Source organism: Centrocercus urophasianus, unplaced genomic scaffold, assembly GCF_019232065.1.
Source record: "Centrocercus urophasianus isolate 14NV4802_14NV808 unplaced genomic scaffold, USGS_Curo_1.0 seq_39, whole genome shotgun sequence".
NCBI classification, from domain to species: Eukaryota; Metazoa; Chordata; class Aves; order Galliformes; family Phasianidae; genus Centrocercus; species Centrocercus urophasianus.
In genome coordinates this window covers 1,719,305-1,743,080 of record NW_024884966.1, presented here as the reverse complement: position 1 = coordinate 1,743,080, position 23,776 = coordinate 1,719,305, and the positions used below count along the sequence as shown (strand labels likewise).

Genomic DNA, 23,776 nt, shown 5'->3' with positions numbered 1-23,776 from the left:
AAGCTAAAGCAGTAGAGAGCCCCCAGAGGGCACAATGCACTCACCTTTGGGAGTCTGGAGGGAGGAACCGGCAGCCAAGAGCAGAACTCATGTGCAATCAAGTGCAAAGAAAACTTCAGATGCGACTTCAGGCAGCGGTGAGGTGGTTCCGCAGTGCCCAATGCTGACACCTCCTTTCAGCATCACAGCACTATCAAAATAGCCACTGCTGCCCTCAGTGTGTACAGCAGGGCTTACTCCCAGCACTACGAGACCTCTCCCTCTCGAGCAACATTTTATTGCACTTTGAAAGAGAAATAAATAAAAGACACTTGTGGATTCAGGAATGCCTTCGTCGTGCATAGATCAGACATGATTTTTCCTAAAATTCGTGTGGGTTCATGATCGCCCACAGATCCAACAGGGTGACACTAAACTCTGTGAAGGAGAATAGTGTGTGGTAAAGAGAGAAAGGAAATAAAAAATCACAACCAAATTACATTCACAAAGTAAAAATCTTCATGGGGTAAACCTCCTCTCATTTCAGAGTGACACAACAAAAGCAAGTTTGTGTCTGGACTGGTAAAACCAGAGCTGTTTTTAGAATTCCATCTTCTTGAAAAAACATGAATATATATGTATATATATTCATATGTATTTAATATATATGCATTTTCTCTGCCTTTGCTGCTCACCTCTGAATAAAGTTTTAATAACGTTCTCTTTAAGTGCTGCATTAATTTTGCACTGCCTTTAGGACCACCAAAGAAACCGAGATGCAAAATCCCTCCAGAGCACGCACCAGAAATCCATACCAAAGTGCAAAGGAAACAAGCCCCAACAAAACCAAAATGAATCAAGCATCATCTGCGAGCCCAGCTACCATACCCCTAGAAACAAAACAATCCTCCACCAAACAAAAACTACCAATGTCAAAAACTGGGCACATTTGGACTTTGGCCTCAAATTGAAAAGTTTGGCTGCTTATTTCAACTTTTATCTTCATTACTGCAGTGCTGGGAAAGACTGTAGCTTGCGTGGAGTCCAGCACCTCCTGTCACAGCCAACAGCCAAGCCTTTACCTCTTGTTTGGTTTCACAGTGGTGTATGTTTGCTTCCAAAGCAACACCAGTGCCTCCACCAGCCCCAGCCAAACACTGTGATACACTACCCTGCACCTATTTGGGTATGAATAAAAGTAATCAACTTAGCCTGCTTCAAAATACACCTGCCCTTGAATGTGGTGACTGCTTAACCTATTCACCTGCCTAATCTGCACAATGAGACCAACGGGCTGCATAGGAGTTTGAGGAAGACCTCAAAGCTGACCTCAACTGCTAGTGGTACAAGCTCAAGACATAGAGAAGCCATAAATCAATTTTTCCACTATCCCAAAGAAGCTGAACAAGGGGAGCACCTTCCATGGAGGAGCTGACTTTTGAAAGCAACCTCTCCCAGGTGCTGAAATCAGCCCTACACAGTAATTAATGCTCCATCTACACCAAATTCTGCTGAACAGTGAAAATTTAGGATTAGCAACGTGTTGCTAACATTTCCAAAACAGAAATACAAATCCTTGCAATAATAAACTAAGGAGAAAGTAACATGGGGAACACTGGACAGATCCCATCTGCTCTTCCCATCCATTTGGAACAGGTTGCCCAAGGAGGCTGTGGATGCCCCATCCCTGCAGGCATTCAAGGCCAGGCTGGATGTGGCTCTGGGCAGCCTGGGCTGCTGGTTGGCGACCTGCACACAGCAGGGGTTGGGACTGGAGGAGCGCTGTGGGCCTTTGCAACCCAGGCCATGCTGGGATTCTGTGATTCTATGATTTCTTTTATTGGAATGAGTTACTCGAAGCTCCTGCAGAATTTGCACACACACAGCAGATACATGAAGACCTGAGCACTAAGAGGTCACCTTGCTCCTATGAAAGTCGTTTTTCTCCTTTGGCAGAGCCAGCGCAGATTTGCTTTCACCTGAACCTGACATACAGTTGCTGCCATTTGATTTGCAGATCTGAAGAACTCATGTCAGTACAAGAAACACAGCAGTTTCTTTTTTTTTTTTTTTTTGTTTCTTTTTTTTCTTGCAGATTAATTAAATACTTATGGAAATGAGAGTTAAACAGAATGGGTTTGAGCCAACTTGCTTTATTGGCTCTGCCTATCTGCATCCCGCTATGGCTCCAGGTGCCGCGCACCGTCCCTCCTTCCAGGTGGAGAGCAGCCACCACGCTTCAGCTGCACTTTATTCAATTCAGATCCAGGTCATTTATTACAATGTATCATTTTACTTTATCTGTGTAAACAGACAACACTAATTGCATTTCTCCCATTATTTTGTGCAGCTCTCCTGCTCTAAGCAAAGGGAGGTTGGTGAGGGATCAAGAGCATCTGGAGCAGGAATCTGGAGCTCTGGAGCTGGAATGAGCACCTTCCTCGTGGTGATGCAGAAATCCAGCACTGCATGAAGTGTCCACAGCCCACGGAAATGTGATGTTTACATGTCTGCTCCAGGCCATTAAGTGGCACATTGCAGCAGGAAGGATTTTAAGCATTGTGCCTGGATCGGATCCAAATGGAGATCATAGAATCATAATCATACTGACAGAATGGCCTGGGTTGCAAAGGAGCACAATGCCCATCCAGCTCCAACCCCCTGCTGTGTGCAGGTCACCAACCAGCAGCCCAGGCTGCCCAGAGCCACATCCAGCCTGGCCTTGAATGCCTGCAGGGATGGGGCATCCACAGCCTCCTTGGGCAACCTGTGCCAGTGCCTCACCACCCTCTGGGGAAAAACTTCCTCCTCATATCCAACCTAAACCTCCCCTGTGTCACTTTAAAACCGGAGATCCAGGTAGATACAGCGTTGGCCACTTTCAGTCCTAACCTACATGACTGGGCTGTGTGCTTTCTGCCACATGTATCATTCTCACTGGAAGGGGACGAGCTGAGAGCAGCAGACTGCAAATCCAGGTTTTCCAAACCATCCCAGGATCCCAAGCAGAGGGCAGTCCTTTAGTCCTGCCATGTCTCAGAAGAAACATGTATCATTTCAAAAAGTGGCAATGAATACACAGAAGACAGTGGGGCACTGAGACATCACAGCAATCAAAGTTCTATCAGGACCAAAGACTGACAGCCCACATCTTCACAAAGTCTGCAAAGCATCTGGAGGAGGACTATACCAGAAATACCGGGATGTTTGTAGGACCCTTGTGCCAACATTTCTGTCTGACTGGAATTAGGAGGAATTATCAATCACAAATACAGAAGAGAGTTATAATGCAGAAAATGAAACCGTATCATTATAATTTTAGTTCTTGATTTCCCCTATTTTTCATTCCAGTTCTCTTCTGCTACTAATCTATCTTGCTTAGGAAAAAAGGTATGTAAGTATAGCAGAGCTCGATTACTGAGAAGAGCTATTAATGCTGTGTCTTGGAGTGCTCTCTAGACAGTTAAAAGACTTTTAACAATAAAATATGAAGGTTTCCTTCAAATTTGCAGTCATCTGCCTTTTAAAAGTTTGTTTCAGTTGCCAACATTTCAGTGATTTATGAAAGTTAATGTATCTGATTATTGTCTCCCCACAATACATGAGAGCTGTTTTCTCTTACTGTTTTTTAAAAGCAACATCATTATCTTAAGGAGGGGGAAAAAAAAAGCTACATGAGAAGATACAGCTTTTAAAATAGCTTTGTAAGGCATCTGGCCTTATTTAAACCATCACATTTACATTCAATTCCTTCAGGGATGGCTCTGTTGCTTTGTGCTGGCTCCGTGCCCTCCAAACAAAGCCCTGGACTTAATGTGTGCCACCACAGTCCCCCACTTGTACTGCCTCTACCCGTGGATACATTGGAGAGGTCTGAAAAAATCCAACGTTGGGCAAGGTGATTCACTTCTAGGCAAAAACAAACAAACAAACAAACAAAGCCTAACAGTCTAAGTTTCAACTGGTAGTTGGACTTGTGGCAAATATCACTATCTATTTATTCTTTAGTTACAAGGCAAAGTGTTTATGAAGGGACCCTTAAGATCATCAAGTTTCAACCCTGGATGTGGCTCTGGGCAGCCTGGGCTGCTGGTTGGCGACCTGCACACAGCAGGGGGCTGGGACTGGAGGAGCGCTGTGGGCCTTTGAACCCAGGCCGTGCTGTGATTCTATGATTCTATGATGATGAGCAAAAGCTATTCCTTACTGCTGTAAGAATAACCTGGCAAGTATAGGGTAGGGAGACATAACATACCTTGTTCTACTCTCCGTTCAGAGCATGGCTTATGTAGAGAAGAGAAAGGTTATTAAATGGGCTTATTGGGCAAACCCAGATTTTATAAATAATTGCCTGTCAGGCTGTTCAAGATAGACAAACACACGGCAGACCAACAAAAACACGACCTGTCATATTTCCGAGAGAAATGTATGTTGAGTCTTCATTCTCTGGGACTTTGGGCAGACCGGTAAAAAATAAGTGCCAGGATTTTCCCTGCTTGTGCATATTTTAAAATGTAAAATCTGAGAGAGATACAGTTACGGAAGGAATTTTGATTCCATTACCCAGTGCCTGAAACAGTCCCTTCTGTCTATATGCCTGCAGATCGAAACTAAATACAATAAATGCTGGTGTCCTCTCGAAAAGCCGGGATGTTTACAGCAAGCATGTAATTTTCCGTGATGAAGGATGCCAACAAAAATAAGAATGATGATAAAAAGAAAAGTTTAATCATATATTTCAACAAGCACAGATGGAACATCAGAAAGCTTCCCAACTCCGTTTAATAGCCAGTGGTGTATGCTTGTACTCCTTTGCACACAGATTAATTCCAGAATACAGAAGGGTAAGCAGGTACAAAAAAAACCCAAAACAACTGACGAGTGGCAGTAATATCTGACGTACAAAGGTCATGTTGGCAGCGTTTCGGTTGCAAGGAGAAGAGGCATTTTTCTGTTTGTTTAATATACAGATACTTCTAAAGCTTTTGCAAGCAGGTCCAGGAAAGCCGGGCAAGAAAACTACTTACAAATGACCACAATACCATGCGGTGGGAGTAAAAGTTAAGACCTCACATACTCAGCACAAAGGAGGAGGACGGCTGCACTATATAAAAGTAATATTTTGCTGATCTCCCCTTGATCCCTTGAGTGCTCCGTCTTAATTTGAGGTTTAAGTCAGATTTGAAGCCTGTGCTCCAGGCGGCTGACGCAGACCCCTGGGCTGCCCCAGGGACACAGGCAGCAGATCCCAGGGATGGGCTGAGGCATAAGCCCTTCTCTCTGGTTCAGCTCCTTGTGGTTAGCTCTATATTTGTACGGATTTAATGTGAAGAAACGAATCCGTCGGTGAGGACAGCCTGGGCTGGTGGAGAGGGGGACGGGAAGAATTGTAGAGTGAGGGGCTGAGATTTAAAAAGTAGATCTGAAAACAAACAAAGTGAGCTGAAATACAGAAAGGCAACGAAGGGCGTATTTCTTCTTTGAATCCAACAGCAGTGTTGCTTTTGCTGGTGATGGGGAAAACATCTCCTCGGGTGGCATGCTGCATGCAGCCTGCATCTAGAATCGCTGAGGGGGCCATGGCTGTTTGGATACTTTGGGAAATGCGGAGGGAGTGGGGCAGATTTGTGCCAAATGAATGCAGAGCCTTCCCCTGGTGGGTTGGGCTCCTATGGGAGTGCAGCAGGGAGAAATGGCAGCACTGGGAACTCAGGGCTGGCTGCTTTGCTGCTGGGTCTGTGACAAGCCTTTGTGATAAAGTGTAGGTTGCCCAAGCTCTTCTCTGCTGTTGCTCTTATCTAAAAGCCCCTTCCTGCATTGAGCTGGAAGGAATGACTGGAGGAAACGCAGTGGAAAGCAGTGCAGGTTTTTGACTTTTTGTAAAAATCATGGAAAACTCAGAATATCTTTGGCCTCTTTCTGCTCCGTCCTGCCTCCCAAAACAACACTGCTACCAAAACACACAGACTTCCAAACAACTGAGTAAAGATGACATGGCGTTTTACAAAGGGGCTGACAGCAGCAAGTCCCCTGCAAACATCAAACTGGTGCGATCTGCATTCTTATCCACCTACACGCTATCCCAAACATCCTGCCATTAATTAGCTAAATGTTCCAGCTAGTAAACAAGAATAACGATTGAGGGGGCTGGAAAGAGAGACGGAGTCAGCCAGCAGATAGTCACAACAAACCAGCCCACTCACTGCCATGTGGAGACATTGGAGCTTGTGTTTTTTTGTTCCTTCCGTGGAGGGGAAGAGAAAATCACCTTAATATAACACTGTCTTTTCTGTTGCTGCAGCCACATCCATATCAGCAGGCGAGAAAAGTCATCCCATTTCTGCGGTAGGCACTCTGTCAAAGAAAGAGAAAATCTGTAATGAATTATCATGTCAACTTAAACAAGAGAAGAAGGCAGGGAGGGAGGCGAGGCTTTCTTCCTGTTTTGTAGACTATTCTGGCTGCAATCTAATAGTGTGCTTAATCTGAACATTTCTGGTGGGGAAGCTGCGAGCAACCACTTCGACGATTAAAAAATCAGTGTGGTTAACAAGTGGTTAGTGACTCTATTTCAGGAGAGCGAGAGAGATGCAAAAATGTAACATCCTATTTTGTTAACTGCCTGCAAAATAGATGAGTCCAAAAATACGCTATTATACCGAAGCCGTTTGTCCTTTAGAAGCATGTGTTCTCCATTCAGAATTGCTTCTAACCTAACTGCCCTAATAGCCCAGAGATTACGGGATCATTACGGGTTTCCAAGCCTGCTTGGTAGCGTGAGCCTAAAGCTATGTAAGCAGACACTGGTGTAATCCCTAGCCAACCAAACCAAATGGATCTTAGAGACACTCTGGTCAGTACAAAATCATACGAACCTGGGGTGGAGCACTTCCACTGGTAAAGGAGCACAAGAGTTAAACAGCATTTGAGAAAAAAAAGGGAAAAACGTACAAGATATGGCAACTGAAATACCTCTCATGCATTTTTAACGTCTCCTTCTGAATCAATATAGGAAGCTCTGCCTTTTTAACCCAGGCACGCTGGAAACTCTATATTTTAAGGGGATATTCTTGCTTTGGAAATGCATTTTGTTTTTAGATATTAATGGCATTTTCAAAAAGGAAAGCTTAAATAATTTTGCTTTACTTGGTTCACCTTCAGCAGTCAGCCAGTTCCGAAAATGAAATTACAGACATCAGATACGTACTTTGCAGCTCTTGCATTCATGCACTGAGGCAGTGCCACACTGAGCTGCTGGTTTCAGTTACTCACTAGCAATTTCCTAATGAATTTCAGCATTATCAAAAACTCCTCACTTAAGCTAGAAGAGAATCATTAAGACAAAGGATGACAGCTTAGTATTTCTTCTGAATTGTAAGGAAATTGTTTCAAAAACTGCAAGTGTGCATTTGCAGACATTGAGTATGGAAAAGGATACACGTACAAGATGTTCAATGCAGCATCCCTCACATTCACACCGAACTTATATGGTTCAAAGCCATAGAGTGCAACATGAGTGTGGGGAGATACCCAGCAACTCATCACCCATGACAGTATCACAGCAAACAAAGAAAATAAATCCAAAGACTCTATACCCAAACATGAAATGCACAGAAACAGAGCAGCCAACACATTCCCACAACCACAAGCAGCAAGTCCAAGGGAGTTTGGATGTGCAGCCTGCCCAGGACATTAGGGCTGGCATTCTGAAGCTGATGCAAAAGCAAAAGCAATGTTTTTAGCTCTTTGACCCCGGTATTTCTGCAGAGGTTTGTGACCCAAGTGAGAACCTTTAACACATAAACAAAATATCCGGGGCTATCGTGCAGTTTGCTTGGAGATCAATGAACCCAACTCTGGATTCACATGAAAGATAAAAGGTTGAATTTTACGAAAGGAATTTTGGTCGCGGAGCAAAGCCAGGCTTGGCTGGGCTCACCTGGGAAATAACACAGCTTAACATTTTCCAACACGGGCAATATTACAGCGTTCATTATATCCCTGGAAAGGTCATTTTAGAAGCAAGCCTAAGAGGAGGAAGGATAACACCTTCAGAAAGCTGGGCACACCCACTGGTCTATATTTAGCCATATATTATAGCTAGCGTGGCTATAGTTAGGATTGAGAACTATTTCCTCCTAAACTCCCTGTTTCACATACTTTAAACTTGGTGAAACATTTGCCCTTAGGCTGAAATTTCCTTTGCTTTAATCTCTGCCCGAAGTTGAGTTTTTTTGGAAAGGGCCAACGAAATTCCTGAAGCCATTTTGAAACTCAGCAATAATGAAAACAACACACTTCAACCACCCCAAGCCAGAGAAAGTCATTCTGATATGTGCATAGTTTATTAAGGAATTTAGCCACAAATTGAAGCATTTTACGCAGAAACAATCTTTATCTTCAACCTCAGCTTAAAGGTAACCGGTTTGGAAATCAGTATTTCACAGGAGGAAGTTTGTTTCATCCCATTCCATAATAAGATAACACTTCTTTCTCATGTTGATACACTGCTAGATAATAAAGCCTAACTTCCAAAATACATTTATGCATTGCGGAGCTATTTTACAGGCGTTCCCCAGTCCTGAGCTACACCATTTATCACAAAGATGTATACAGCTGAATTCATGAAAGTAAAAGGCGTATCTTTGCATGCCAAGAACTGTGAGGAGAAACAGCATGATGTTTCCTATAAGCCTTATGTGCACGTGCCTTTGCAAGAGAGATGTGCAGGGATGTGACAGTCATCCGCTGTGGCTGCGGTTTGGATGAGGCTTTTGGGTGCTTTATGCCACTTTGGAAGTAGCCAGCTTTAGAGAAAAGAAAGACTCTTTGTCTCTGAATTACAGCTAGAGGATGATGCAGACCCCTGATGTGGAATCAAAACGGCAGGCCATAGCTGTGCCCATTCTGCTGGCATATATTTGCTATGGCCCAATGTTAGGAGATAATGTAAGCCCACAGTAATTTCTGGAGCCCAGTTTGGAAAGGCCTTTATTGCATCCAAATTTTGTGTGTGCTCTCTCTCCAAATGTACTGTCTCCCAGCCCGTGCTTTGATATTTCCTGCTGTGGGCTGACTCTCTGCCATGGCTGAAGGTCCTACAGCCTCTTACCGCACCCTCTACGTGTGTGGGTGGGCAAGAGACCACCTTTTAGATGTGGGAAACCACCTTGCTGGCACAAATCGTGTAGTCCACCTTCCCAGAACAAATCTCGTGCTACAGGAAGTTGATGTAACCTTACCAAGTCAATCTAGCTCATAGAAACTCACTGAGTTCCTTGCTATCATATTTTTCACCCTTTTTCCTGCCTTTATTAAAAGGACAGATTGCTGCTATCCACAACCAGAACCCAGCATGGTGAACCAAAAAGAAGGCAGCAACTGACCTTCATTGCCCACTTCCACTCTTGCCACGTGTTCCCATGTTGGGAAAAGGCATGACGATTTTGCTGCTGCATGCTCCACCTCCTGGCCTCTGCACCACATGGGTGCATTTTCTTCATTTCAGGCTACTGAAGAACCTTCTCATGGCTTTTTTTTTGCATTTGCAAATAACACGGCAATCCCAAATTCATGCCAGTTAAATCTCTGCACTGCATTGAATCAGTCGTCATCTACTTGCCTACTGTACCAGGAAATCCGCCCAGAAAATGTTGTGCCTTCTAACTTCCCAAAGCATATTGGATTTTGATATTTTTGAAATCTGCTCAAGGAATGCGATCATTATTTATTCATTTATTTATTAACAATCTGAAAGAAGGGGCGATGAAGTTGAAAAGATGAGCAGTGCTCATCTCTGTCAGTCAGCTAGTAGCAGCATTGTGCTTTGTCCTTGGTTTGGTGGAAGAAGGCAAAACTAATAGCATAAAGAGGCAATCTGGAACAAAATGTTAATAGTGAAGTAAATCCCTAAGAATCATGAAAAGCAATGTAATTTTCTACTCTCTTTTTCAGCCCCGTGTCTCTCCTGCAGCAAGAGCACAGGGTAAGATTTTATGATGGACCACAAAAAGCTGCTCCATGCAGCAAAGCTCCTGTTCCCAAATAGGTCACATGAAACGAGGCAGTTTAGTGAAAAGCTTGTAGGGCCAACTTACGTGGCAGAAATCATATCATTTTTTAACACAGGTACACTGAAGGTGTGATTTACAGGAACAGGCATGAGCTAAGCCCCAAGATTTGAGTACTCCCAGGTTTGAGTACTCCCAGGTTTGGGAATATGTCAGATTAGAAAACAAAGACTTCTGAACAGATATCTTAACTAGAAATGGTTTCCACTTAACAATTTATAGTACTTCTCAGCTGCAGCATGACAAGAAAGAATAATTTTGGCAAGAGAAAGAAACAGCTGCAAATCTGTTGGAACAGTGGGATGTTATGTGTTAAATTCTTATTTGGGATAAATTTTGGAAAATCATGGGAAATATCCAGTGGACACCCCAGACACTAAGGTTTATTGTGTCAAATCTTCCACTAGTTTAATTCTGCAGTTATACCGACATTAAAGGTGAGACAGTATTTCAAATCACTGGAGAATTTGATCTCCTGTATCATTTGAAGATGATAAAACTCGCATCAGAGCTCACAGAATCACTGAATGGCTTGAGCTGGAAGCGACCTCAAGGATCAGCAGGTTCCAACCCACTGCCACAAGCAGAGTTGCTAACTGCTAGACCAGGTACTAGCTCAGATTGCCAGGGCCCCATCCAACCTGGCTTTGAGCACCTCCAGGGATGGGGCATCCACAGCCTCTCTTGGCAATCTGTTCCAGCACCTCACCAACCTCTCAGAGAAAAACTTCCCCAGCATCTAATCTGAATCTTCCCTCCTTTAGTTTAAAACCATTCCCCGTGTCCTGTACACCCACCCATGGAAAAAGCTGATTTCCCTCCTATTTGTAATCACTCTCCAACTGAGGTCTGCTTGCAACCTTCTCTTCTCCAGGCTGTAACTGGCAATCCTCTCCAGTGCAGAGGTATGGTGGGGGACCATGTCGAAGGTCCTTCATAAGCATGTTACAAACAGCATTTTTGAAACTTGAAGTCTCCCTCTCTTGCTATCCTTTTGTATGTGTGTGGGCAAGTGGCTTAATTACACTGCATGAAGTGGAATGGCAGACAGACATAAAAATAAAAGAGCAAGTCATGGCTGAATTTCATTAGCAAACATAAATACAAATAGGCACATCTTGTTTGTGACATGCCCCAGTCCTTTCCCCCTTTGGTAATTTTGCTCTATTCTCTGATATTTGCATAAATGTAAATCGAACCATATGACTTGAACAGGCTCACGATAGGGGAATCATATGCAAAACTTTTTTTCATTAAATAATTCTCCTCGTGCAGTCGTACAACATTACTGTGAAAATCAGGGAGGATTAGATCTCAGACAGTGAAAGCCTTTATTTAAGAACAGTGGAGGGAGCCCTGCCCTTTAAACAAGAGACATTCTTGGATCAGACACTGGCTGGCAGAATGGAAAAAAGGATGTAGCATTAGCTTTCATTCCATTCCAAATAACCTGGAACCCATAAAACACAAAGATTCTCTAATTTTAAATCTGCTCCCTTTCTCCCTGTGCCTTCTTTCCCTTTTATTTGTGGAATGTTAACTCTGAAATTTCATTAGCCCACCATAATATCAAACGAGTCACTCTGGACGCATTCATAGCTCTTAATACATAAGAACACATGCATAGCTCTTAATACATAAGAACATCTCCATTAAAAACACTGTGATTAGAAGGTTACTTTTCTAATTTTCCCAGCCTGCATAGACAAACCACATGCAAAGAAGTGTCAGCTTGTTTAGAGATTAAAATAATAATTAGTTTAGGAGGCAAAGTATAAGCAACATTGTTTAAAAAAGAGAATCCACATGTTGTTTAGAATTAGCTGCTTCTGTTTAGGTCTAAATAAGTTTGTGTGGATATAAACTCTCCTTATTAAAAGGATATACATGTTACAAAAGAAATAGAATGGCTAACTCTCTCTCCAATTCAAAACAATAGCACTGAAGGCTCCAGCTCTACAAATCCATCTTTAATCAGTAGCCAAAGCACAGATGTCTGATATTACTCAGAGAGTGAGGGAACTTTTAAAGTACATGACGTCTAGTAAGTGGTCAATAATGAGTAACAAATCCCAAATATATATGTGTAAACACCCAGGTTTAGCCCCAAGTGATCTCCCCTGCTGTAATCATGAAATCGCCTGGGTTTCATTTCTGACGGGGCCAGACAGCCGTGCTGAAAGCTGCAACATCCATTTATCCATACAGCAGAGGTTGTTCTAGAATCACAGCACCATTCAGTTTGTCCCCGAGGAATCGCAGTTAGGTGTGAGAAACACAAAGAGATCAAGTGAATGGAGCAGGTGTGCTCCCAGCCCGTGAGCTCTGCTGCTGCAGCGGTGGCACTGAGAGCTCCAGCACACTGTACACAAGGCCAGGTTGGATGGGGCCCTGGGCAGCCTGGGCTGCTATGAAATAGGGAGGTTGGTGGCCCTGCATGGCACAGGGGGGTTGGAGCTTCGTGATCCTTGAGGTCCTGTCCAACCCAAACCATTCTGTGATTCTGTGAATGGCATGGGTTGAAAAGGACCACAATGATTATCTAGTTTCGACCCCCCTGCTATGTACCATGAGCAGTGATAAAAGCACTGCCTCACTAAACTATCCTTCCATGGTCTGTAACAAAATGCTTTCCAGCAAAGGCAGTCCTGGGCTCTGGTCTACTTTTAATTGCCAAGGGTGTAAATTTTTTTCAATGGTCACATAAAAGAGTGTTGCTGTGCCCAGGACCAGGATACATCCAGGCTATATCATCCAAGTCTGTTAAAGAACACTGTGTAGATCTGAAATGCCCAACTTTTTTTATTTCTGCTTTCTTGTACTGGGAATAATGCCATTCTCAAGGCTGGTGGAAACGCGGGATCTCTGACAAACCAGGCCCAAATGCATTTCTCAGACACCTCTGTGTGACACTGCCAGTGGAAGGAGGACAAAACGTAGGGCTTTTATTGCTGACCTTCAGCTCATTTTGCCAAATTTGTGATGCTGCACTTAACTAGCAAAGGCTGCTCACAGGGCTGGGCTGATAATTATAAGAAAAACAAGGCCAAAGGATTATGGCTTCTGTTGCAGCAAGAACTGGGGTGTGGGAGTGGGGTACCAGATCCTGCCAAAAGAAAAAAAGAACAAAATTGGTAGGGAGAGAAGGATCATTTTAAGTTTCTCAGAGGGTATTGTAAACAGTGGAGAAAGAAGGGAAAAATGGAACTATAAAACAACACTTGGCAGCCAGCTTTGCAAAACAAACATATTTTTGCAAAGCTCTTCCCATCTCTGCCACCAACTTTAATAGGCTTTATTTGTCTGAGAGCAAGAAACTCCTTTTAATTGTTTGAGAACAGAAGACATTCCCTCTCACATTGGAAGAAAACCCTCTCCTAAGTCTTTACCCAGACCCAACTGCTGCCCCTGGGTCAACCCAGGAGAAGAATTCCTTCCCCAGGCTGCAAAACCTGAAGTGGGGCTCCTGCCCCATCTCTTATGCTGAGAAGCAGGTTACAGGTGAGTCTGATGTGCGAAGTACAGCCCAGACCTCAACGGGCACAGCCTTTTGGACTCTGGTGTCCTAGGGGATGCTTAATTCTTCACCTTAATGGAAGCACAATGGTGAAATATGGATGGAAAAGACTTCAGGTATGGACAAGTGCTAAAACCTCTGAAGGGCACTGCAGAGCCTTGCTCACTGCCCTCCCAGATGAAATTTTACCACTACTAACAAAAAATTTCTTCACCTTGCAATATGGCACAACTCAGCTTGAAATAACATGGATGGCTTATGCTCTCCAAGGATGTCTCTTCTCAACGTTTGCTACTGGAGAGTTTTTTTTAATGTAGAGTGTAACATCAGAGGGTTAAATGGCCCCTACGAAGTCTCTGCTGCTCAAGAGCTTAGCATATGATTTTTAGTGAATTTATTTGGAAACAGCATGGTGTGGTACAGTCGTCTGAGCACAAGGGCAGGAGCCAGGGCTGGGCTCAGCTCCCAGCTCCGACACTTACTTGCTGTGTGGCCTCAGACAAACCACTTAATGTTGCTGCGCTTCAATTTCCCCTGCCTTTGAAACAGAAATACCATCATTCACTTAAAACTGTTTTCAGGATTGATTGATTACGGAGCTAATACCCGGCACTTTGGAAATACTACATGCTATTCAACAATTATTATTTTCATTGTGTTGTATCTCCCATTGTAATGGCTAAAATACCCGAGGTACAGAAATGAAGGCTGAACTTGGAAGGTATTGGGAGAGGAGGAGAGAGTATTACTCTGAAATAAATCATCAGGGACAAAAAAGGATATATTCCACTTATATTCTTTTCTTGAAACTGCTGAAATTGTTGTACCAAAAAAAGAACATCTAATGGCATTTTGCAACATGCTTCTTCTCCCTCCCACCCTCTGCAGACATTGTGCGAATGCACGTGGCAGAGGGCGCAGCATCTCTACTCTCCCTTTGGATTCAGTGCAATGCGTTCTTGGGGAAGTGAGTACATCACAGAGGACATGGGACAGTACCTCTGGAAAAAGAGGAATTTTCTCAGGTTCTGAGGTCCTTAGTGGGTGGTGGTGTTTGGGTGGAGGCCCTCCAGCCACGCACATCGACTGACGGATGCAGTCTGTCCGCAGCCGGCTCCCGTGCACCGGAGCGGTGGGAGGTAGGAGGAATTAAGGTAATGCATCAGTGGCTGCCAGTGGAGGAGATTGAGGGGGGGGGCAAGAAAAAAAAAGAAAGCAAAAAGCATGAAAAAAAAAAAAAAAAAAAAAAAAGCAAAAAGAAATACAGTATTTCAATCAAAGTCTGAAATTTGTAGAAGTGGTTTTGGTCTCAATATAGCAAAAATATTTATCCAAGAAACTCCTACTCGGGTGCGAACATCCTACTTCTAGCGGGATTTTGTTTGGCAAAGTGCTGTGAAAGAGTGGAAGCTAATACAGAGCATGTCTATAAACAAATATATTTATTTAGTACAGATTGACACATTCACTAGAGTATTTCAGTGATTACACGTGTAAAACTATTTCCTATAGTGGTTTCCTTTTGTGATTCTGCTAATTTATTCAATCCACCCCATTTTCATGCATTGAACGTTATGAGCCATTTCAGCCACCCAGACTGAAATGTGCGTTCGGAGACTACAGGCCTGTTTTTTCATTTCATCATCTACACATAATTATTTGGTGATATTAGGAATTTGAGCTCAAATGGAAGCCAACCAACATTTTAATAGCTTAAAAATCATACAAAATGAAATCTGCCCTGAGGTTAATGAATAAGAGCCAAATCTTGAGGCTCTCGCTCAGTTTTTACTCATTCCTTATTCAGGCAAAAGTTGAATCAATTGTAGTTGGACTGATTAAAAACAGAAGAACACATATTTGGAGCTTTCTCTCAGGTAAAACGGAATAAATTACCTAGGATTAGGCTTTAGACTGACATCCAATCGATCTTTCACATGTATTTCTGCTGCTCGCTGGAAAAAAGCATCCAAGTGCAGAGGCAGTTTACTCAGCTAAAACAATACTTCGGCAGCAGAATAAATTATTGTACACCACCAGGTTTTATGGTATTCATATTAGAAATAGCCCCAAATCAAACTACCCTTTCTAGTCCCTACTGAACTTCTAAAGACCACGATCCAATCGAAACTGAAAAAAATGGCGTGTGAAACTAAGCGTGCTTATCCTTCAAAACAAAGACCCATCTCTTATTTGAGCCTTAATCCAGGCATATATTGGTACGGTTATTTGATTTTTGATGAGAGGAAGCATTTACAATTTAGGAAATTAAAAGTTGTTCTTTAATTACATGCAAGCTGCCCCACTCCTTGTGCACGTAAAAAAAAACACAAGGCAGAGCAGCTAATTCCTTTGAGCAGTTAACACTTGGCTTGTAATTGGTGATAATCACAGGAAGATCCTCCCCCCTGAAACGGCAATTCAATTCAACGTTAGACTTTGCCGGCCATGTCAAAGCAATGCCACGTTTATCCCATTCCAGCCAGATCTAAGCAAGAGGATGTGGAAAAGAAAGCAGCATGAAGAACAGATTTACTCGGTATCTGCACAGTGGATAAGAGAAGGAAGCAATTGGTAACAGGAACGATCTGGTCATCTGTGAACAATAACAGATCCGTGGAAGTTGGGCGTGTGATCGTGGCCCTGCTCACTATCTGCCGACAGCGTGCAATTAGGGCCTCAGTGCCGAAACATGCCGAGCACATTAAGAGCTCAGCTGTGGGTGGCTTCTTTGGTAAATGAGCAAGTGGGGACACAACGACACAGGAGTCTCCTCCAACCACTGCCTGTGCTGCAGGCCTGCAGTTCTGCAGGCTGTGAAGCTTCCTCCTGCTCCCCCAAAGCCTCCCTGCCGAGGTGAGTGCTCCTTCCTGCAGGACAGACTCCTCACACATTTGCACTGGGGTCCCAAGACCACAGATAGCACTAATGGCACGCTGCCCAGCGCACCGAGACTGCTGAAAGCCCCTCAGGTTGCCCAGGCTGTGTTGTACCTTCAAGGAACTTCTATCAAGCTACAAGATGCAAGGACGGATTGAGAAACTTGGGGTCCTGAAGAAGGCCAGCTCTTTTTCTGAATTACACTAAAACCAATCTCCACTTGTTGGGAACGCTCCCCGATAGGAAAAGATGGACTTCTAGTCTTCCTAATGAGTGGCTCAAGTTACATATGAACTTACAGATGCCTTTCTGTCTGTTCTGTACTTGCCCAACATCTTGGCAAAATGGCCCATCCTGGAGACACTGAGCAGTTGTTCAGAACAGCAGAATTCCAAAATGTCCTTCCTAGAATTCATTAAAATTTCCTCTCCTTCATTCCTGACTGATTGGTCCGCAGAGACAGAGGTAACACTTATGTTGCAAGGAAAAAATAACTGGGCTGAATCTGAATTTTCGTACTATCTTCCTCTCCACAGACCGACTTACACAAGTTACTTACTTTGGCCAATTTTACTTCAATGAAACTTTCTTTGAACTGCTAGTCCAGGCCAATGTTATTAACAATATCTCATCGCTCTGACCCATCACATCAACATTTCTCTTCTTGAGCACCACTGTCTCCCTTGTCTTTTCTTTTGTATCCTATTTTACAGAAGATATATATTTATATGTGCATGTACAAAACTGACACTCACCTAGAAGCAAACTGGTCAGGCCTTAAGATTCTCCTGGCTGATTGCCACCGTTCGGTCATTAAATACAGGCTTACAAAAAGGGAGATGGATTATCCGCTTGTATCTCCATCAAGGGCTTTTCATGATATCGCAGCCCATATTTTTTTAATAACATCGAGGAATATTTAAATGCTGCATGAAAGTTTTTTTTTCCTTTTCTTTTTTTTTTTCATAAGCACTCTTTGATGTAAGAACATTTTGATTTGTGTGCATGCTGACACCAGAACAGCTCGATTACCGCATGTTCATTTATCAAAGAGCGCGGGGTCGATCCTGTTCGGATGCAGAACTATCGCATCAAACACATAACATGCACTGAACATGCCAACAGCAACATCCCCGCTTCCGATTGCTGGAAATTCAGAAACAATAAACAATTACTGACAATGCAGAGTCAGTTAGATTTCATTAGGAGGTATTGCTAACTAAAGTGTTTACATTAAAAAAAAAAAAAAAAAGAAAGCAGAAGGGTAGTAGGGGAATTATTAAGCCCCAAACCTAGAACACATTGCAGTTGCTGGTCCTAAAAGTAATGGCACCCAGTGGATCCAGACTTTGGCAAAGAGAGAGTGTGTTGTCTCGGTCACATTATTTATTATAATGGTGTAACTCCTTTCTTCTTTGTTTCTTCTTTCAACTCAAGCAGAATGACTGTTGGTAAGACAGGAATGTCAAATCCAGGTTTTCAGCCCTCCAGTAGCTCTGAATTTCCTGCCTTTTGTGGACTGAAATCAGACCCTTAACATCACTTATGTGCGTTTTGTTTTGGGTAATTGACATTAATTTTTAGGTTGCACCACTGACATCAATCAGCGCTGCTCTCAGAGGACTGTAGCTAAGGGGCCACAATAAAAGGGCACAATATTGTTTCTTTTGTTTTATTTTTGGAGCACTTTGACTACTCTATAGTTTTGCAGTTGATGTTACATTCTTTTTGTATGAGACAGTGTAAAACATTATTGTCTGTCTCGTTTAAAAGACTACTTTGCTATTACAGTAAATGGCTCTAGAGACTGGGGCATCACTTAAAATTCAAGTTGATATAGTCGATAGTGGTAAAAATTCAAGTTGATACCTTTTGTCTCTGTAACACTTTGAAGAAACTATGAAACAGCAGCACATTTCTTTAGAGGGAGATGTATTGCCAGTTACAGATGTTTTCCATATGGGAAGTGGAAGGTTGACCCCCTCCCCCTCCACTCATCAGTGTTCTCACGTCGTAGAAGGCATCTACAAAGACAACACGGCTGTAAATGATATTCCACAGAAGCCTCCATCAGCACGTACTGTGAAGGAACAAGCTGACTTTCATTGTACAGGGCAGGGATATGCACCATTGTAGCACAATGCATGGTGAGGACTCTACTCCTCAGCTTCCCATGTTACTGGCACACCGCACAGAACTCCAGTAAGGGACAGAGAGAAGCCAGACTGGGCTTCAGATGCTAAGGTGATGAAGTAGAAAGGACAGATGAAACTGGCAGAGGTTACTGCAGTTCATCACATTCCATCGTTACCGGTTGATTCAACATCTTTCTCAAATACTTTGGGATGGAATTACTAACTATACTATTAAATGAGATGAGATGAGCAACTGGGCAATTGTGGATCTTCATGTCAATATTTGTAATACACATCAATATTAGTTTTTATGTTTTGCCATATAGTTGTGCAATTATCATATATTATTGTAAAATAACAACATAGTCTTGAATATTTCTACAAAATAAACACTAAATTTGAGATTCTGAAAGCCAACTATTGGCCCTTCCTTCAATTTATCTTTGCAGCACAGTGCAGCTTATCTATCCCTTCCTTCCAAGCCCAATATCCCACCTTTCCATAATTTGTCTTACTCACTTTTGCACCTCTCTCACTACAGTTTTGCTTTCCTTCCTTCTGCAGGTCCTTGTCTCTTAGACATTGACATCATCTATGTGAAGAAGTGAAGTCTTCACAAAATTCCTTTCAAAGCTTACCTCGTTCTTTCCAACCGACTTTTGGCTCTACAGCTGTACCAGTGGTCAGTTGAGAAACTATAGGAAATTGGATTTATTGCTTCTAATAACTGTAGGACAGAAGAGTTTTGGCAGTACCAAATGGGGTACTGGGCACTGGGCATGTAAGAAGAACGCAGTGCGTGTGTATAGGAGCAGGAGGGTCATAAACACCTACTTGGAGTATCCAGCTATTTGCATCCCAGGCACAGAGCCCTCAAAAGCTTGAGGGAGTTTCTTGCTTCCCACAAGCTTAAGTTCAATCTTGGATATTATCTATAAATGAAGTATGCAGTTTTCTTTTTTTTTTTTTTTTTTTCCTTCTGTCTGTAATTATTAAGTTTGCTCATGAAAAAGCATTTCTGTGCCTAATCCACTGAAGAAATGGCTCAAAAATACTTCACCTTTATGGAAATGTTTCACTTGGCAAGGGCTTTCACTCCAGAAACGCAGACTCCTAGCTTATCTCTGAGACCAGATGATCTTGCAAACCATCATTTCTAGCAAGCTCCAATTTTTCTTGATAAAGTGGTACCACCTAAGGCTATTTCCATTCCCTTTGTCTTTAGCTGGGCATAGGTCAGCTGAAAATGTCTGACCAAATCTCACACAGCTCTCAGCAGATGTAGATGTATTGTGAAGCTGAGTGTTTTTGTTGGTATTTCCTCCTGAAGAGGAGCTGTCAATGAACTACTGATCCTGACTGTCTGAAGAGGGTGGGGTTCTTCCATCCTCAACAAAACAGTTTTGTTCTGCAATGCTTCATAAAGTGCTTATGATAGGTGTTGCATTCACAGAAAACAAGACCCAGGGCAACAAAATATAAGCCTATCCATGCTGCACAATGCAACATCTTGGCCCTCAAGGGGAAGGGAATGGAGCAAAGATGTCTGATGACTCAGTTTTTGCTCCTGAGACAACTGGCAAGGGTGCCAACTGGAGTGGTTGTTGTCCTTGTGGGAAAATTTTAATCTGACACCAGGCAGAGTCAACCAATTAATTACTTACAGGCCACTTTCCCAGTATTGAAACAGAACAATTTTCAATCTTTGACAAATTGGATTTGAACAGACAACAGAAGTGAAAGCACCTATTGTCCATTATCTTCCCTTGAGACTTCCAACTCTTTGTTTATCATATAGTCTGTTCAGAGAAGGTTTGTAGAGCACCAAAAGCATCTTTAGACAAATTACATCAAAATTCCTCACACTATGCCACATATTCAACTGTGTTTCCAAAAAAAAGAGCCACATCATGAGTTAGTAACAAGGACACCAGTTATTAAAGCACTAATTTTCCAGGTCAAAGAGATGAAAGCAAAGTCAAAACAATTAAAATATTCTATTAATCACATGTTTTTTGTTACAAGTAACAGAAAGCAAGATATGAAAAGATATGCTGCTACAGTAACCAAAAGTAAGTTAACTATGGGAGGGCAGGGTGGATGGGAATAGTTTTAAACTGGAAGAGAGTAGATGTAAACTAGACATTAGGAAGAAATTCTTTACTGTGAGGGTGGTGAGACACTGGCACAGGTTGCCCAGTGAGGCTGTGGATGCCCCCTACCTGGAAGCACTCAAGGCCAGGCTGGATGGGGCTGTGAGCAGCCTGGGCTATGGGAGGTGTCCCTGCCTACAGCAGGGGGTTGGAACTGGGTGATCTTAAAGGTCCCATCCAACCAAAACCATTCCATGATTCTATGATTTTCAATTACCAGCTACTCGGTGAAAGCAAGTTTCAGGCACTGGAGTTGACTTCTGGGTATACCCAAACAGTTCGAAACCACATAGCTTAATGAAAATTGGATTTTCCTTTCTTTTCCCACTCCTTTTTCAAATGTGCAAAAGATTGATATAGCAAAAAAAAACAAAAACAAAAAAAAACAAAAAAAAACCCCACTAACACATGTTATTCCTTCTTGTACAATTAGAAGCCAAAAGTAGATGCCTTTATTCACACATTTACTGGTTTGGTTAACCCAATGATCTAAACTGAGATGTGCAAAATTTCTTAATTAATTTACAACAAAGAAATATGGGGAAAAATAGCTGTCTCTTATCTCATACCTTCTTGAAACATTAAGATCTGACATTTTTTGAAAGAAATTGATAACATTTCAGTATATTTTTCAACTTGCTTTTTCACAGTGCTGCATATTTAAGAGTAAAACCTATTTTTGATGTAGTTTTCTTCCTTAGAAGGTATACATTAATTTTCTATTTCTAAGTGTGTGCAAACCCATTCTCACTGTAAAGACTACAGTGGTTCAACAATTTTTCAAGGAGCATAATTTGTTAAGAAGTTAATTTAAAACATCTCTCCTGATTTTCCAGGTTTTCATCTGTAGTGATGATTTCACAGTGGTTGAGTGAAAAACAAAGAATGAATGCGTACTTGGTTAGGAAAACTTTGATTCAAAAGAAAAAAGAGACAGACCGAGGGTTTAAGGTGGGTGTGAAGAAGCTGCAAGCTACCTTCCAACTGGGGAATGGATCAACTCAGTACAAGCGACCCAATGAAATGAGAACACAATGGCTAAGGAAGACAGTAAACGTTCTTTCTCAGTCAATACTCAGAGCAGTCTCTGTTGGTGGGCTCCATGGACCCCCATATGTAATCCTGCCCAAACTCCACACTTCCTGGCAAAAAAAAACAACCAAAGAAAACCATGGGGGTGGGCTGTGGCACCACTTGCCTTCCTTCTGGGTGAATCCAGAGGAGGAAGAGATCAGGATAAATTATAGGGCCCTGAAAAAGCTCTCTGTGTTTATGATCACACCATCTGGAAACAGTGATAACTGCACTATTAATGGAGGCATTACTACAGAAGATCTGCCGTGTCTATTAAAACCAGCCATGCTGTGTGCTGGCTCATGATATGTTTGCTCCAATTTCCTCCCTGACATTTCATTCCTAAAGCTGTCAATAAGCCGTTAACCTTCCTGGCACTGAAATTCTAAAACAAAGTCCCATTTCAGCTCTGATTTTGAATTTGACTTGTGATAAGCAATACCAAAGTCTAAGTATCCAATGCACAGCTGGCCTAATCTAAATTGTTCAGCAAGTGCTTTTTTGCTTCCTTGCTGACACAAAGCTTGTCTTTGCATCATAAATCAGAACAGAACAATGCTGTTATGTGATATCCTACAATTAAGAAATTAATTTGAAGCGCTGTTCTTTCCTGGTAACTGCAGCTTGATCCTGCAGTTTTCATTGCCAGAAGCATCCTGTAATCAGGAGGATTGCTCACATTCATATAGTTTAAAGGAAGAAGGAAAAATTAGATCATCCAGCCTGACCTCCTGTGTACCACAGACCACAGAATTGCAGCCAGTTGCCCCTAGTTTTGGCCAGTAACCAGTCTAACAAAGGCGTATTTTCCAGAAATTCATTTGACCTCCATTTGGAGTCATGAACTAGACAATGCAGAACTTCAGTGCACATTGTTCCGTCGCTACTTCCTAGACACTTATTTCTAACTTGAATTTTTCTGCTATAACTTTTCTACATAAATGCAATTGCAGTCAGCAATTATGATTGTCTCTACAACAATGCCAGCATTAATGTGAAAAGAAGACATCCAATGAGATCGCTAAGGAGCATTTTGACCACAAGCATCGCGATATTTAAGCACCAGCTGATCCAGGTGCTGTTTTGAAACAAATCTTCCATTCATCCCCACTTAGTGCACATTGGTTTGCACCACAGCATGATTTCTGTGCACACTACTTGGACTCCTTTTGGATAAAACCAAATCAGAAGTTGCATTCCAACCACCACCCAGCAGCCCATTAGTGGGGCAGCCTGGCCCTCATGCTTGAAACCCATGGGAATGATCTCAGAGTGGGCATTGGGTCATCACTACGCTTTTGTTTTCTGTTCGTGTTACAGTACCTATCTACTCATCTACTCCTTACACATCCACACATCTACTCCCTTCCAGTACCTAAAGAGAGCCTACAAACATGAGGGGACTCAACTCTTTGAAAAGGTAGATAACAGCAGGACAAGGGGAAATGGTTCTAAGTTGAAACAGGGAAGATTTAGGTTGGATGTCAGGGGAAAGTTCTTTAGAGAGAGAGTGGTGAGGTGCTGGAACAGCTGCCCAGAGAGGCCGTGATGCCCCGTCCATCCCTGGAGGTGTTGAAGGCCAGGTTGGATGGGGCCCTGGGCAGCCTGGGCTGCTGTGAAATGGGGAGGTTGGTGGCCCTGCATGGCACAGGGGGGTTGGAGCTTCGTGATCCTTGAGGTCCCTTCCAACCCAAACTATTCTGTGATTCTATGATTCTGTTTGTACATCTTGCAAAAACAATCACAGTCCAATTCCTGCTGACTTGAACAAACCTTGTGCCAGCAGCACCAGAGAAGAGGAAGAAAAAAAAAAAGGAGATGTAATAAATGATTTCAGGATAACAGTAATGGAGGAAGGAATTTAGTTGATGGTTATCAATTCATAACCTGAAGAACAATAGCAGTGATGAAAAGGCAACACAGTCAAAAAATGAGAGTTCATTTTTTCAGTGATACACTCATGTCTAG

General features: G+C 42.6%; 1 protein-coding gene across 3 annotated transcripts in view; it reads right to left on the bottom strand.

Annotated features, from left to right (window-relative positions):
• Positions 1 to 4,683: 4,683 nt before the first annotated feature.
• The window catches only part of SUPT3H (SPT3 homolog, SAGA and STAGA complex component), a 154,613-nt gene continuing 135,520 nt past the window's right edge, over positions 4,684 to 23,776 (bottom strand). For all 3 annotated transcript variants that reach the window (XM_042832702.1, XM_042832700.1, XM_042832701.1), the window contains one exon: positions 4,684 to 6,333. In XM_042832702.1, the coding sequence (XP_042688636.1) occupies positions 6,292 to 6,333 (42 nt within the window). In that variant the 3' untranslated portion in view covers positions 4,684 to 6,291. The remainder of the gene's footprint in view (positions 6,334 to 23,776) is intronic.